Genomic DNA, 15,730 nt, shown 5'->3' on the forward strand with positions numbered 1-15,730 from the left:
AAAATATTTTCTTCCAAGCTGTGGCTTTTTATTTTAATTTCTTTTTGCAAACAAATTGCTTTTAAGTCCAGCTTCTCAATTCTTCTTTCACTAATTATGCTTTAAGTGTTGTATCTAAAAATGTCATTGCCATATGCAAAATTATCTAAATTTCTGCTTGTGTTGTTTTCTAGGAGTTGTAAAGTTCTATATTTTACATTTAAGTCTATTATCCATTTTTTGTTTTATTTTGTTTGGAATTTTTTGTTTTGCTTTGTTGGCGTGCCAGTCCTGGGGCTTTAAGTCAGGGTAGGCCCTGTCCCTGAGTTGTGGTTTCTTTTGCTGTTTTTTTGTTTGTTTGTTTTTGTTTGGGGGTTTTGTTTTGTTTTGTTTTTTCCTCAGAGCTAGCATTCTACCACTTGAACCATAGCTTCACTTCTGGCTTTTTGGTAATTAATTGGAGATAAGAGTCTTAGAAGCTTTCCTGCCCAGACTGGCTTTGAATCTCAATCCTCAGATCTCTACCCCTAAATAGCTAGAGTTACAGATGTGAGCTGTTAGCACCCAGCATGTTATTCATTTACAATTAATTTTTCAAGAGCAAAAACTCTTATGACTAGATGTTTTACTGTTGCTGGTTGGCTTTTGTTTGGTGAAGGGAATGAGTATCCAGTTGTTCTATCACAAGTTGGTAAAACAGCTACCTCTTTTTACATTGTATTGCCTTTGTTTCTTTGTATTTTTGTGGGTTTATTTCTGGGCTCTGTATTCTATTCCATGAATCTAGTTATCTATTCTCTTGCTAATATTACGTTATTACTTCATTAAATAGCTTTGTAGTAAATCTTGAAGTTACATAGTATCAGTTCCCTGTCCTTGTTCTCCTTCAATGCTGTATTATGCTGGTCTTTTTCCTCTTCGAGTAAAGTTAAATTCAATTTGTGATAACCACAAAATGACTTTCTGGGATTTTGATTAGAATTGTGTTTAATCTCTAAATCGTTGGGAAGAACTGGTATCTTGACAATATTGTCTTCCTCTTCATACTGTACATTTATCTAGTTCTTTTCCAATTTATCTCTTTTGTATTTTCCTTATTAAAATCATATAAATGTATTTTGGTAGTTTTATACCTACATATGTCTATTTTTATTATATTGTAAATGTATTACTTTTTAAGCTCATAATTGCTGATACAGTAGGAAGTGACTGACTCTGTATATTAGCCTTATTTTCTGTAACCTTATTATAATTGCTCATTAGTTCTAGGAGTTATGCATTTTATTTTTTTTTCCAATCCTGGGGTGGAACTCTAGGCCTGGCCACTGTCTCTGAGCTTTTTGTTCAAGGTTATCACTCTACCACTTGAGCTTCCACTTCCAGCTTTTTCTGTTTATGTGATACTAAGGAATTGAACCCAGGACTTCATGCATGCTAGGCAAGCACTCTAACACAAGCCACATGCCTAGCCCCAATACATATGCTTTTTATTTGCTTTTCCTGTCCTACTATCTTAGCTAAGACTTCCAGTATAGTGCTGAAAAAGGAAGGAGGAAGCCAGGACCACAAGTGTCTCACACCTGTAGTCCTAGCCACTGTCCTAAGGATAGCTGGGACAGAAAAGTCTGTGAAATTCTTTCTCCAATTAACCAGCAAATAGTGAGGCTAGAGCTGTGACTCAGGTGACAGGGTTCTGGCCAAGCAAGCAAGTCAGGAGTGTATGCAAGGCCCTGAGTTCAAAACCAGTACTGTCCAAAAAAAAGGAGTGGATTGGGTGCCGGTGGCTTACACCTATAATCCTAGCTACTCAGGAGACTGAGCTTTGAGGATCCTGGTTCAAAACCAGCCTGGGCACTAAAGTCCATGAGACTCTTATCTCCATTTAACCACCAGAAAACTGAAAGTGGTGCTGTGGCTCAAGTGGTAAAGCCATAGCCTTGAGTTGAAGAGCTAAGAGACAATGCCCAGGCCCAGAGTTCAAGCCCCTTGACCAACCAAAAAAAAAAAAAAAAAAGTTGTGAGGAGGATTCATTTGCTTTGTTAGTGATCTTAGTAAGAAAGCTTCTAGTTTCTCAGTATTAAATGATGTTGTTAACTCTTAAAAGTTTTGTATATGGCTTCTGGAAGTCTAAATCCTGCTACCTCAGTCTCTCAGTGCTGGAGATTGCAGAGGTATACCACTATGCCCAGCTCTCAGGATTTTTTTTTTGTGGGTCATGGGGCTTGAACACGGCCTGGGCACTGTCCCTGAGCTCTTCAGCTCAAGGCTACTGCCATACTCTTGAGCGAAGCCCCACTTCCCTTTTTCTAGAGGTTAATTGGAAATAAGTCTCAGGTCTTTTTGTGCCAGGCTGGCTTTCAACCTTGATCCTCAGATCTCAACCTCCTAAGTAGCTAGGATTACAGGCATAAGCCACCATGCCCTGCTCAAGATTTTTTTTTAATCTTTGATTTTCTGTAATTTAAAAGTTAAATGTCTAGGTGTTGTTTCTTGACATTTTTCCTGCCTGGTTTGCTCTGAGCTTCCTGGATCTGTGATTTGGTACCTGACATTAATTAAGGGAAATCTTCAGTTTTTCTTTCTTCTTCTTTACAAATATTTCATCTTTTGAATTGCCCCATAGTGTTTAGATGTTTGTTCTGGTTTGGGTTTTTTTCCCAAGTCACTTTCCCTTTGCTTTTACTTTTCAAGTTTTTCTTGAGATATCTTCAAGCTCAATAATACTTTCTTCATTCAATTTTAGTCTGTTAATGAGCTAACCGAAGGCATTTGTCATGTGTTAGTGTTTTTAATGTCTAATATATCCTCTTTAATTTTGTAGAATTTCTTTCTGCTTATGTTGTCCATCTGTTTTTTGCATGCTATCCACTTTGCCTACTAGAGAGGCCTCAGTGTATCAGTCACACTTGTGATTCCTATTCTGATAATTCCAATATTCTTGTCCTATCCGAATATACTTCTGATACTTGCTGTGTTTTCTATTTTTGAATATACTTTGATTATTTTTCTTGATAACTTGTCATGTACTAGATAAAAGGACCAGTAGTGAAAAGGTCTGAGGTACTGATATATATGGAGAGGGGAATATCCACAGTGCTATTATGATTAGATCAGTCGTTTAGTGAGCCCATGCCCCTAGGTTAAGTGCTTCACAAGTGCTCCCCAGTTTTCTCACTTTAGGTAGGACTGAATGGCTCTGATGATCTGGAGTATTTCCCTTCTCCCACATGGAAAACTAGTGTGGGCTGGAGCCGGTATTCCTATACATCCAGGTCATTTTGGCTCTGAAAAAAAAAAAAACATACAGTAGTTTAAACTCCAGTAAAATGCCTTATTCTGAAGAAGACTTTACTAAGAACAGAGTGCTCTGATCTATTTAACTATGGTTCTTTTATACTCTCCCTGTGGAAGCATAAGGTGATTTTTCATTGATATTTGTTGTGAGAATTTCGCTCCTAGAGCTAGACAAGTGTGTAGACACCATCCCCATGACTGGAGTTTTTAAACTCTCAGATTCATGTATACTAGGGCTCCATCTTAGTTTAGATCTTCAGCTTAGTTTAGATCTTCAATTTTAGTTTAGAACTATCTACCTGGGTATTGGTTCTTGCAGAGAAGGATTACTACTTCCATAAGTGTGATTTTTGTTTTTCTTGTTGATGATCACAGGGCTTGAACTTAGGACCTGGGTACCTTCCCTTAGCTCTTTTGCTAAAGGCTAGTGCTCTACCACTTTGAGCCAGAGCTCCAATTCTAGTTTTCTAGTAGTTAATTGGAGATAAGAGTCTCATGGATTTTTCCTGCCCAGGTTGGCTTTGAACTGCGATCCCCAGATTTCAGATATGAGTTACTAGCACTCAGCATTGATTCTTATTGTTTGTACCACCATTCTGTCCAGTAATATGCCCTATGACCTCACTTCTCTGACAGATTTAAGTTTGTTGATTTCTCAGTTTGTTCTGGGTTTTTCTTGTTAGGATTCAGTAGAAAATCAAAACATTATAGTATATTTAAAATGTCCTTATGACATTAATGTTGGAAAGATTGGTTAAAACAAGCCAGTGGAGATAGGAGTTTGGCCTAGTAGTTGAGTGGCTGCCTAGCATGTACCAGGCCCTGGGTTCAATTCCTCAGTACCGCATGCACAGAAAAAGCCGGAAATCTTGTTGGGACTCAAGTGGAAGAGTGCTAGCCTTGAGAAAGCCCAAGGACAGTGCCTAGATAAAGTTAAGACAGCTCCTTTCTGCTGTACATGGCCCAGTTGGGTTTGCTCCGGTGAGGCACATGGTTGTTTATTGACATAGCTAACAAGACTGTTAGCTTTTCCACACACACTTCTCCAAAAAGTAGTTTGGGCTGTCTCATACTATGCATAGTGGTAAGCTAGGTTGCAAAAGTAAGTGTTTTCAAGATAGAGTGGAGACTACCATCTTCCATTCCTGAGCCCCAAACTTTCTATTGCCCTAAGCTTCTATCATATCATTTCTACTATATTCTATTGATCAGTCAGTGTCAGAGCCCAGACTAATGAGGAGGGGTTTATATATGCACTATATACATGAACATTTTATCTTATCACATCCCTTACATTTAATCACAAGATATGACAAGGCAGGTAATGCTTCCATTGCTTTCTTTGGAAAACATAACTATTTCATTGAGCTCATCAAACACATTTACTATTTTTTTTTGCCAGTTTTGGGACTTGAACTCACAGCCTGTCTTTGGCACTGTCCTTGGGCATTCTCAAGGCTAGTGCTCTACTGCTTGAGCCATAGCACCATTTCCAGCTTTTTCTGTATATGTAGTACTGAGGAATTGAACCTAGGACTTCATGCATACTATGCAGGCACTCTACCCTAGGCCATGTTCCCAGTCCCACATTTACTATTTTTATGTCCTATAAGCAAAAGTTTCAGCCAGGCACCAGTGGCTCATGCCTGTAATCCTAGTTACTCAGGAGGCTGAGATCTAAGAATTGTGATTCAAAGCCAGCCCCAGCACTAACGTTGGTGAGACTCTTATCTCCAGTTAACCACCAGAAAACCAAAAGTGGTGCTGTCAAGTGGTAGAGCACTAGCCTTGACCTGAAGAGTTAAGGGACAGTGTCCGGGCCCAGAGTTCAAGCCCCACAACCTCAAAAAAGAAAGAGAGAGAGAGAGAGAGAGAGAGGGGGGGGGGATCCTTTTCTTTAGATCTACTTCTAGACACATCTATTTTGCCTAAACTTAGGCTTCTCATGAACTAGGACATGAAACAACTTGCTTCTTACCATTCTCCATTCCTGCTTTAGAGATTCCAGCTTTCCTGAGTCTGGTAATTCAATTACTACTTTTCAGTGTACTATCCAGTCTCCAGAATTTTACTGTTTGCTCTTGTTATCTGGCTTCTTAGTTTAAGAATAAAACAGAATTAAGTGTATATATTAAATTCATCTTGGTTGTAGTTTTCTTTTTTTTCCTATTTCTTTCCCCATTCTGCCCATCTGCTTTCTATTTTCCATTTTCTTCTTTCCATGTTGCTTTTCTTGAAATTACAACTATGAAAGTGGAGATTACTCAGAGAACATCTAGTTAAACCCCCTCTATCTTACAGCCAAAAAGGATTGCAGACCAACCACCCACAGCTTGCATAGCTGCTACCCTGATCCTTGGGGCCCTCCTACCCCTTCAGTTAATGCAGGAAAGATCACCATTCCCATTTGTAGAGACCCAAAAGCAGACCAAGAGAGAAGAAACACCTCCACTGAGAAGCACCTAAACCTCTTGTAGCCTACTACAGAGCTGAAATTGAGGTTACCCAGCTGCCTAGACAGGAGAACAGATCAAATAAAAGGACCTAGATGGCCAGAATCATGGCCTAATGGTAGAGTGCTTGCCTAGCGTGCATGAAGTCTCCGGGTTTGATTCCTCAGTGCCACATAGAAAAGCAAGAAGTGGCACTGTGGCTCAAGTGGCAGAGCACTAGCCTTGAGCAAAAAAATGTCCTAGGACAGTACCCAGGCCCTGAGTTCTAGCCCCAGGACTGGCAGGAAAAGAAAAGAAAAGAAGGATGGGCCTTTTTTTCTTTTCTTTTTTCCAGTTGTTTCTATAGTCTTTGAGCCTGACAGTTGATGTGGACAGTAACAAAAGAACTCTTAACAGAAAGCAAAGGCAAGTAACTAGTGATATGATAATTCTGAGTTCAGTGCCAGGCACACAAATATACAAGCCCACTCATGCTAATACTGCTATTGCCCCACAACTCTTTGCATATATAGGGTGAGAGGCACAAAAAAAAATATGTGAAGTAACCAACTACAGAAAATAGAAATATATTACATCTGGGAACTTGTTTAGATTATCTTTTCAGAGCTCAGAAAACCAAATTCAAAATCTGTGCCTTGGCTTTTGGTCTGAGCTGCTATCCCAGCAGGCTGTGCTCCAGAGCCTTTGTCATGCCAATTCAACTGAGCTCAGTCTTTTCTAGATACCTGTAGCCCACCCTTTATCTCCACAGCATTAATGCAACTTAGCTACTAGGAATTCCCATGGTGGCCAGAACCCAGAGTGTAAAAGATTAAAGAGGGCTGTCTTCAAATGTCTCTATCTCAAGCACTCTTAGACTGCATTCTAATTGTCTACCCAAGGTCATTGGATTCTACAGGGTTTTGTTTGTTTGTTTTTGTTTTTTGTTTTTGTTTATCTTCTGTAGTTTGTGTCTACTTGAACAAGAGTGGCAGCACAGGCCCTCACTTAGATAAGAAGAAGATCCAGCAACTCCCTGACCATTTTGGGCCAGCCCGTGCCTCAGTGGTATTGCAGCAGGCTGTGCAGGCTTGCATAGACTGTGCTTATCACCAGAAAACCGTCTTCAGCTTCCTCAAACAGGGCCATGGTGGTGAGGTCATCTCAGGTAAGTACTTTTATGTTGGTATGGACTCCTGGCTAGAAGGGCAGGCCTTCTCAACTGACATCTGATAAAGTGCTCTGGTTTGTATTTTACACCTATAGGCTCTAAAAAAAAAAAAAATGAGAAAGTATTCCATTCTCTAGATCTTCATTTTCAACCTCCAAGCTCCTTGACTCTTATACATACCTCTGCCAAGAATACCAAGCAGATTCTGCCTCTCTTGTCCTTTTGTTATTGTTATTGGTGGTGATGGTGGTGGTGGTGGTGGTGGTCGTCATCATGGAGCTTGAATTCAGGGCTTAGGCACTGTCCTGAGACCTTTTGCTCAAGACTAGTGCTCTACCACTTGGAGCCACAATACCACTTCTGGTTTTTGAGTGGTTAATTGGAGGTAAGAGTCTCTCAGGGACTTTTCTGCCCAGGCTAACTTCAAACATTGATCTTCAGGAGCAAGAGTTTGGCTTAGTGGTAGAGCGCTTGCCTAGCATGCATGAAGACCCAGCTTGAATTCCTCAGTACCACATACATAGAAAAAGCCAGCAGTGGTGCTACAGCTCAAGTGGTAGAGTACTAGCCTTGAGAAAGCTCCAGGATAATGCTCAGGCACTGAGTTCAAACCCTAGGACTGGCAAAAGAAAAAAAAATCTTGATCCTCAGATCTCAGCCTCTTGAGCATTTTAGGATTAGGATTACAGGCGTGAGCCACCAATACCTGGCCCCTTCTGTCCTTTAAGCCATTACAGAGGAAAAATCCAGAGCAGCTATATGGTAACAGCAAGATTTTCTCTAGACTATCATAGTCTCCCACTGGCTTTAGGGAACCTCTGATCTCTTTTCTCATTCTTTTGACTCCATCCCAATCCTACACTAGGTCCCACACAAAGGAGCTGAATCTCAGATCAGAAAAGCATCATTCCCTTTCTCTTTCCTACTAGGAAAACTTGAACAGCATAGTGATTTTAGCTGTTTCTGAAAATATTCACTTTCCATTTCTGTTTCACTTTTCTAAGCCCAAAATCCTATCCTTTTATTCATCAAATCTCTAAAGGTATAACCAACAGCCTTCCAGTCTCGACTATAATGCTATTCCATAATTTCCTCCCTCTCCTAATAATAACTTACCATAACCATTGCTTAAGGAAACCCAATTGATATGGGAGATATTATTTAAAAATTATTCTTTTAGGGACCACTTAGTTATCCTTTATTGCATATCAGAGGCTATTGTCAGACACTGTTGGTAAAGAGAGAAGAAAATAGATAATATGTTCACAACTGCACCAGTAAAAAAGAAATAAGCTAAACAGCAAACTGAGAAGGGTTATAATAAAGAAATTGTGGGGACTGAGGCAGACTTAAGGAGTAATTGGCTGTGTGGAAGATATAGCAGACAAAAAGAGAATTATTGGGCTGGGAGCCTGGCTTAGTGGTAGAGTGCTTGCCTTGCATGCACGAAGACCCAGGTTTGATTCCTAGGTACCATATACCTAGAAAAAGCCAAAGTTGTGCTGTGGCTCAAGTGGTAGAGCTCTATCCTTGAGAAAGTCCAAGGACAGTGCTCAGGCCCTGAATTCAAGCCCCGGGACTGGTTAAAAAAAAAAAAAAAAAAGAGAGAATTATTACAGAAGTCTAGGAATTGCTGATAGTAAGCCAATGTCCCTTTTGAGATCCAGGCCACTCCTTGGACTCTCCTTTGGGCTTTCTTTACTACCTCTAGTTGCTCTTACCTCTTCCCCTGCCCCAGGGTTCCTCCTCTGCCCCAAAACTGGTTCCTGAGAGTGACGTCTCCCAAAATCTCTTTTTCTTCCCTGCCCTCAGAGACAGCCCTTTTGCTTTTATATTGATATTTAATAGAAATAGGGAATAAAATAAAATGAGGCCTAAAAAGTTTCTAAATGTTGCCAGAATTTGAATGCATATATACATAGATATATATATAGATATATATAGATATATATCTATGTATATATATGAATGAAGTTGTGAGTTTTATACCCAAACTACCACTGCTGGCAATAGCTTTGTTTCCCTCTTCTGTTCTTGATTAGTTCTTGTGAAAACAGCACCCTAAATGAGCACAGTTCCTGGAAGAAGCCCAGAGCCAAGTGATAGAAAAGATAGAATTATGTTCACAGTTGTTTTCACAAGTTGAGTGAAATCATTCCAGAATCCTGCAGGCCTGGCCTGGCTACTCCCATTATTGCATGTCCTTTGGAGTTGAAGGCAAAAATCAAAACCCTCAAGGGAGGGAGAAAAGGGTACAAGAGGGAGGTAGCCAGCCTGAGTGCTCATTGGCTTTGTGTAAACAGGTAAGTACTTTGACCAACTGCAGACTGGGCTCCTTTGGCCCTGTGTTGCACTTTGCTGTGCAGACTGCTGACATGCATGACTCTCTTTACTTAACTCCACAGCTGTGTTTGACCGGGAACAACACACTCTCAACCTCCCAGCAGTCAATAGCATCACCTATGTCCTCCGCTTCCTGGAGAAGCTCTGCCACAATCTTCGGAGTGACAATCTGTTTGGCAACCAGCCCTTTACACAGACTCACTTATCACTCACTGCCACAGAGTACAGTCACAGCCACGACAGGTACCTACCAGGTAGGAGCTGGGATGGGGCCTGGACTCAGATGGGGGCAGGACTGGCAGCAGCACCTGCAGGGATCCAGGGCCAGCCCCCAGGTTTATCAATCTGACATTACCATTCAGAAATCTGGTTTTTCTGTTCCTTACCTTTGACGCATCTGGAACACATCTTGTACTTTTTGGTCTCCTTGTTGCCTTACTCTCTTTAGGATCTTGTTGTCTAGTATCTATAGGATTATTCTTCTTTTCAGTGGACATTTATCTGGCTGATGATTCTCTTCTGAGCTTCAAATCACACATGGAACCCCTCATGAAGTCACAGTATATTTTCCAGTGTAAAGCTGACACCAGAACCAGAGGCCTAATATAGCTTCTCCCTTGCCAGCAGGAAGGTTTAGTCTTAGAGATTGAGAAACTTACTCCCTGGTGATTGGCCATCTGTTCATTCCTTTGGCACTTAGCCCTAATTCTTCCAGCATTGCCAGTCTAGCAAGTCAAATCAAGTTCCTGCTGTTTCCAACTAGGATGGAAAATAACTTTGTTAGTTAACATACCAGACCCACAATGGGAAAGCGGATGCCACGTGGCTGAGTCAGTGACTAAGCACTTCCGAGAGAGCTTGAAGAGTGAATGGAGCTCGGCATCTCTAATCTGGAGTACAGGACACAGAAGAGAAGGAGGGAAGGAAAGCTTGGCCCTAAACATAGTGAGGTAGGTCGCTGTTGAGAGGGAGGGCTGGCTCTTTAAAGAGATCTGTGAGCTGTGTCCTGAGTAGAGAAGCAGAGAGGAGGTACCGTTGGCATGGGACTGCACAATCTGCATGCATCTGAAGGGTTCACTCCCATGCTGCCCTCTCTATCATCTGTCATCATAGTCTGCATGGAATCACTTCCAGTTAAAGTACCACTTCTATAGGATGGGCTCAGCCCTTTTTCTGAGATGGCTACTCACGTAATTCACTTCTCCTTTGCCTCTTCTGTACTTCTGTACTCAAATAAGAATTGCTTTGTGACTTGTGGATGGAGGAAAGAAAGATAGATGAATTCCACCTAATCTGTGAGGGCCAGGCCATGTGGTCCCTACAACCATACCCATGCACTCTCCTGGCTGGAATTGTCTAGAACGCTTTCTATCAGCATCAGAACATCTGAGTACAGACCTGCAGTTAGCATGTTGCACTGCACATGGGGTAATCGGCAGAGATAAAAGCAAGTTGTTAAATAATTCTGGCTATTGCAATTTAGTAACTCTGGGCTAGAATTCAGGAATACAAATTTAAGCCTACTTTGGATTCTGAAGGAAGTAATATGTTAGAGAGAGTGGCATGTCCACAAGAACAGCTGCTAGGGATTTCTTAGAGAAACAGGAAGTTGCTTTTTGTTTTTTCCTTTGGTTGGTCATGGGGTTTTAACCCTGGGCCTGGGCGTTGTCCCTAAGCTGTTTAGCTTAAGGCCAGTACTCTATCACTTTGAGCCACAGCGCCAATTCCAGTTTTCTGGTGGTAACTAGAGGTAAGAGTCTCATGGACTTTTGTGCCTGGGCTGGCTTTGAACTGTGACCCTCATATCTCAGCCTCCTGAGTAGCTAGGATTACAGATATGAGCCACTGGCACCCAGCAGAACTTGCTTTATAATGTTTATTTTCTCAGTGCTGGGGTTTGAATTCAAGGTGGTCTGCTTGCTAGGCAGGTGCGTTACGCCAGAGGAACTCAGAATTTTATTTTTCAGTCCTGTTGGAAACAAACCCATATGCTATGCCAGACTGCAGTGCAGTGCATGAGCTAGCTTCAGTATCACTTTCCCTCCTTTCAACCACCAAGACCAGCATTCAGATCCCATGGGAAAGGAAAAGGGTTCAGAATTTCTTAATTTAATATTGTCTTTAAGGAATAGGGAAAACATATACTCATAGCAGCATTCAGTGATTGATTGATCAGGATCTGGGCATCATGAGGCATCCCCTTTTCTCGGAATTCTGTTCCAGTTATATCTGAGTCAGCCACAAGATGAATGAAGCAATCTTCAGCCAGACTAAGAAAATACAAGTATGGTGTTATCAGTGCCTTTGCTTTTCCTTGTCCCAGTTTCTAGACAGATAGTTCCAATATCAATTCCTACTCTGCTCTGAAAGCTTTGTTTTTCATAGTCAGTACGCAGCAGATTGGTCTGCTCTCACACTGTCTTCTACTTACTTCCCAGAGTATGTTGTAACTGTGCTCAGACAAGCCAGAGACTTGCCTGGACCTCTGACTACTCTCTACTTCATAGCTTATCTTTCTTGCCCACTCACTTGCTGTTGCCGGGTTTACTGACCCTTTGCTCTGCCTCTGATATTTTATCAGCTCCTGTGTTTTTCTTCTTGCTTCCTTACCTAACCTCTGCCAACAAGCCCAATCTATATAACAGCTGTCTTTTGCTTTCTGCTTTGGATCTGATATTTACCACTCCTGCATGTATGCCTGGTTACACACTCCTACTAGACCAACACCTAGGTGTTGCTGTCTAGGTGCTTCCTAGAGCCTGCCCCCCTCCTTTCTGCCTTGTAACACACTACCCTATACCTATTGCTGTTGTTCATCTGACCGTATGCACTTCGTACTGTTTACAGTTTTAATCATCCTCTCCATTTAACTAAATGACTCAGAAGGAGAAGAACAATCTCTTAGGATTTTTATTGTCTTTCCATTCTCACTATCACTTTTAATGTCACTGATAAACAGATTTAATAGCTTTAAGTTGTTTTACAAAGAGGGTTCAATTCAACATGTCAGTCTATGAGTGCAATTGCATCTTAATCAATGTTCCCCTTTTCATCATTCTTCCCATTCCTCCCAACTCCATCTTTCCCCTTATGGTAAGCCTTTCAATAGTATTTCCTAGATTAGAGAGCAACAGAGGATGTCGTTCATGTGTTCAGGTAAGGATGTCCTTCAACACAATAGTATGTGCAATATGAGCAAGGACTATACTACACTAGTGTCAGGATTTTCCTAGGTAGGAATAGTGACAGAAGAGGTGACTCTGATTGAAATGCTTTGCATACATAAATGGACATGTTAAATTGAAACTTCTTTGTACAACTATTTGAAGATTCTCTTTTAATTCTTAGATTCACAATTTGACTTCATGCTCACTCAGTTCACATGACTTTCCTCCACTTTTTTTCATTTTTCCCTTTGCCATGATCTCAAGACTCCTTACAGCCATGTTGGCCACCTTCCACTGGTAACACTAGTCTCTCAGATCTGCTTTGCAGTGAGATTCTCTGAGAACAGCTGTTTCTCACTAACAGCAAGGCAGTGGCTTCCCTGTTTACATACTTAGCAGAATAGAAACACAGAGAATATTCAACAACTTGGAGCAACACTAACTCATCATACTGGTTTCTACCTGTAGTCAGCCATGACCTGGATATAGAAACATCAGTGTAAGATTCCCCTTTATGGCAATCACTTCTTTATGGCAGATCTTTATGGCAATTCACTTCTAATGTTTACAGACCTATTGGAAGTCTTCCAGTGGGTTTCCCATGGATTAATGAGTAAATCCAGGTTTTTTCAGAGAACTAAATTCCAGCCTGGTTTCCATGTCCAACTCTTCCCCAGTATTTATTCCCAGCTTCTTTGGAACATTTCTATAGAATAAGATAATTACAAATGGAGGGGTAGATCCTTTGCAGACATTGCTTTAAGTAGGCATCAAGAAGCGTTTTGTTGTTGTTGGCTATTGCTTGAATTCAGGACCTGGATGTGTCCTTAAGTATTCAAGGCTAGTGCTACACTACTTGAGCCATTTTTCTGGTAGTTAATTGGAGATAAGAGTCTCATGAACTTACCTGCCCAGGCTGACTTTGAGCTTAAATCCTCAAATTTCAGCCTCCTGAGTATCTAGAATTAGAGGCACCAGCACCTGGCTGAAGAAACATCTAAGATCCTACTGGTTGATGAAAACTGTCTAGTTAGTGGAAGTGTCTACATCTAGAAGGCCCTCATCTAGGCAATGATTCTGTCTCAATCAGCTCTGTCGCCTGCTAGCATCTTGTGACTAAGGCAATCTCTTCAACTTTAGAGTCACTTTTTTTTTCTTGATTTTTTCTCATCATGATAAAGCCAAGAACATCTAGATCTGGAAAAGCACAATGACTATCCAATGTAAGAATAAGTGTCTAAAGAAGCGTAAGGTAAGTCCAGAATCCAGAGGAAAAAAACAAGTTCTGAACTTGCTATAGTCACCTAGTAAAAGCCAAAGCCATGACTGATGCACAGGCCTCTAGAGTTCCAGTAAGTTTTCTTACTGCCTCTTGCTTTGCTCAAGAATGTATTTGGGAATCAGCATTCTGTAGGTGTCCATCCTGCTCTAATCCTGGTTTATTGTTTTCCAGGTGAAACCTTTGACCTAAGGAATAGTCTGGCACACTCCTTGGAGTCCCACTCAGACTCAATGGACTCTACTTTGAATCCCACCAACCTTATTCACACCTCCTCAAATCTTCGAGCACCTGGATATGGACCTTTACTTCCCTCCTGTGGCCTCCCGCCAAGCACCACCTCAGCTGTGCACAGGCTATGTTCCAGGAGTAAGCTGACCCAGAGTTCTGGCTCCCTGCCCTCCCCTTCCTCATTCCTTCTGTTCTGTCTTAAGTTCTAGGATGCCAGAGGTACTTAGCACTAATGTCTCCTTGCATGGACTGGGGATAGGCTTACTATTGTGCCTGACCACATACCCAGGAAGTAATAGGAGATTGGGGATTGGCTTGAGAATAACACACTAAGATCCAGACATCTGGAGCCGAAACGACAAGGAAAGATTCATTCCTTCATTCAACCATTTATTTAAACACCAAGTATGTTTGGTGTAGTAATATAATCATTTTTTGTCCTTAATGTCTTCTAGAGGGAAAAAAAACCCTTAAAAAGATAATTGCAAAAATGTTCAATAACAAAAAAAAGTTATGGATTATTTAAACTTACAGGAAGGGACACCCAGCCTTCAAGAGATATTTCCTTGAGGAAAGACACCTTTTCTGAAACTTGATGAATGACTATATCTGGTGAGAAAAGAGCAAAAGTTTTCTAGAAAGAGGGAACCAGAAGTAGTCCTATGTTACCAGAACTGCACACAGCTTGGTATGGTTAAAGCAAAATGGCATAATAGGATTTCACAGAGAAAATCCTGGAAAGCCCAGAGCTCATAGTCATTTAAAACGTTTAAGTTCTGGGCCGGGAGTTTGGCATAGGGGTTGAGTGCTTGCCTAGCATGCATGAAGACCCAGTTCGATTCCTCGGTACCACATACATAGAAAAAAGCTGGAAGTGGTGTTGAGGCTCAAGTGGTAGAGCTCTAGCCTTGAGAAAGTCCCAGGACAGTGCTCAGGCCCTGTGCTCAAGCCCAGGACTGGCAAAAAAAAAAAGTTTAAGTTCCATGCTAAACAATTTGGAGTTGATCTTGCAAGCAATGTGAAGCTACTAGAGGCTTTTAATTAGAAGCAAGGCATAAACAAGTTTGTGTTTTGAGACCACTGACTTCTAGGTTAAGCATGGACTTGAGGAAGACTAGAAAGGCAAGAAATGATAAAGGCCTAAATTAGGGCAATGGTAAAAGTTTTGGAGAAGAGAGGATAGATTTGAGAAATACTTACAAGGTAAATGAGATCTGAAGATTGTCAGGGACCCAGCCACATCTGGAGACTATTTGGTCTGTTTACAAAAGCTATAGATTCTTTCCTTTTCTTTTTCCTTTTCTCCCCTCCCCTTCTCCTCCCATCATTCCAGCCTCAGTATTCCTTTCTTGACATTTGGGTAAGTTATCTCACCTCTCAGGTCTTCTCCAAATGGAAAACATGCCACATGTGAAAAATGGAAATGCTGATACCAACTTGATCTTTCCACAGGAGTGTTAAAAGGCTCAAACAAAAGAAGGGATGTGGAATCGTTTTGGAAATTAAGTCATTCCCCAGGTAGGCAGGGAGCCATTGTGATTGTCATCTTCTACAAGGCTTTTTTCTGATAAGAGTGCTTTGTGCTAGATACTCTGTCACAGGACTGGCCTCAGAAGGCACAGTGGTCTCTCTTTTTTCTTTAAAGCATATTGAGTCTTTGTGCCAAGTCACAGGATAAATCTCTTTCTAATCAGTACAATATCTAAGAAACTGCAAGGCCAGAGGATTCTACTTGATTGGCCCTGGTATTATTTGTCTCAAGGAATTCAGAGGTTTGAGTCTACCCCTTTTTTTATTCCATTAATCCAAGAAATTAGGCACACTTTTTAAAAT

The 15,730-nt window shown here is 41.1% G+C and overlaps 1 protein-coding gene and 1 non-coding gene across 7 annotated transcripts in view; one reads left to right on the plus strand and one right to left on the minus strand.

The window, feature by feature from the left end:
• The window catches only part of Scmh1 (Scm polycomb group protein homolog 1), a 74,728-nt gene that overhangs the window by 52,909 nt on the left and 6,089 nt on the right, over positions 1-15,730 (plus strand). For 5 of the 6 annotated variants that reach the window (XR_016535986.1, XR_016535987.1, XM_090335091.1 and 2 more), the window contains 4 exons: positions 6,674-6,874; positions 9,283-9,474; positions 13,841-14,035; positions 15,350-15,415. Coding sequence is in view for 4 of the 6 variants with exons in the window: in XM_090335091.1 (XP_090191217.1) it covers positions 6,674-6,874; positions 9,283-9,474; positions 13,841-14,035; positions 15,350-15,415 (654 nt within the window). In the remaining 2 variants the exon portion in view is untranslated. The remainder of the gene's footprint in view (positions 1-6,673; positions 6,875-9,282; positions 9,475-13,840; positions 14,036-15,349; positions 15,416-15,730) is intronic. The other variant, XM_090335092.1, reaches the window with a different exon arrangement.
• On the minus strand, positions 11,188-11,314 carry LOC150062015 (small nucleolar RNA SNORA61). The gene has a single exon (XR_016536057.1). It is a non-coding gene; the product is annotated as a small nucleolar RNA SNORA61 (small nucleolar RNA).

The sequence above is a fragment of the Megascapheus bottae genome, chromosome 6, assembly GCF_031878675.1.
Source record: "Megascapheus bottae isolate mThoBot1 chromosome 6, mThoBot2.hap1, whole genome shotgun sequence".
Taxonomy (NCBI): domain Eukaryota; kingdom Metazoa; phylum Chordata; class Mammalia; order Rodentia; family Geomyidae; genus Megascapheus; species Megascapheus bottae.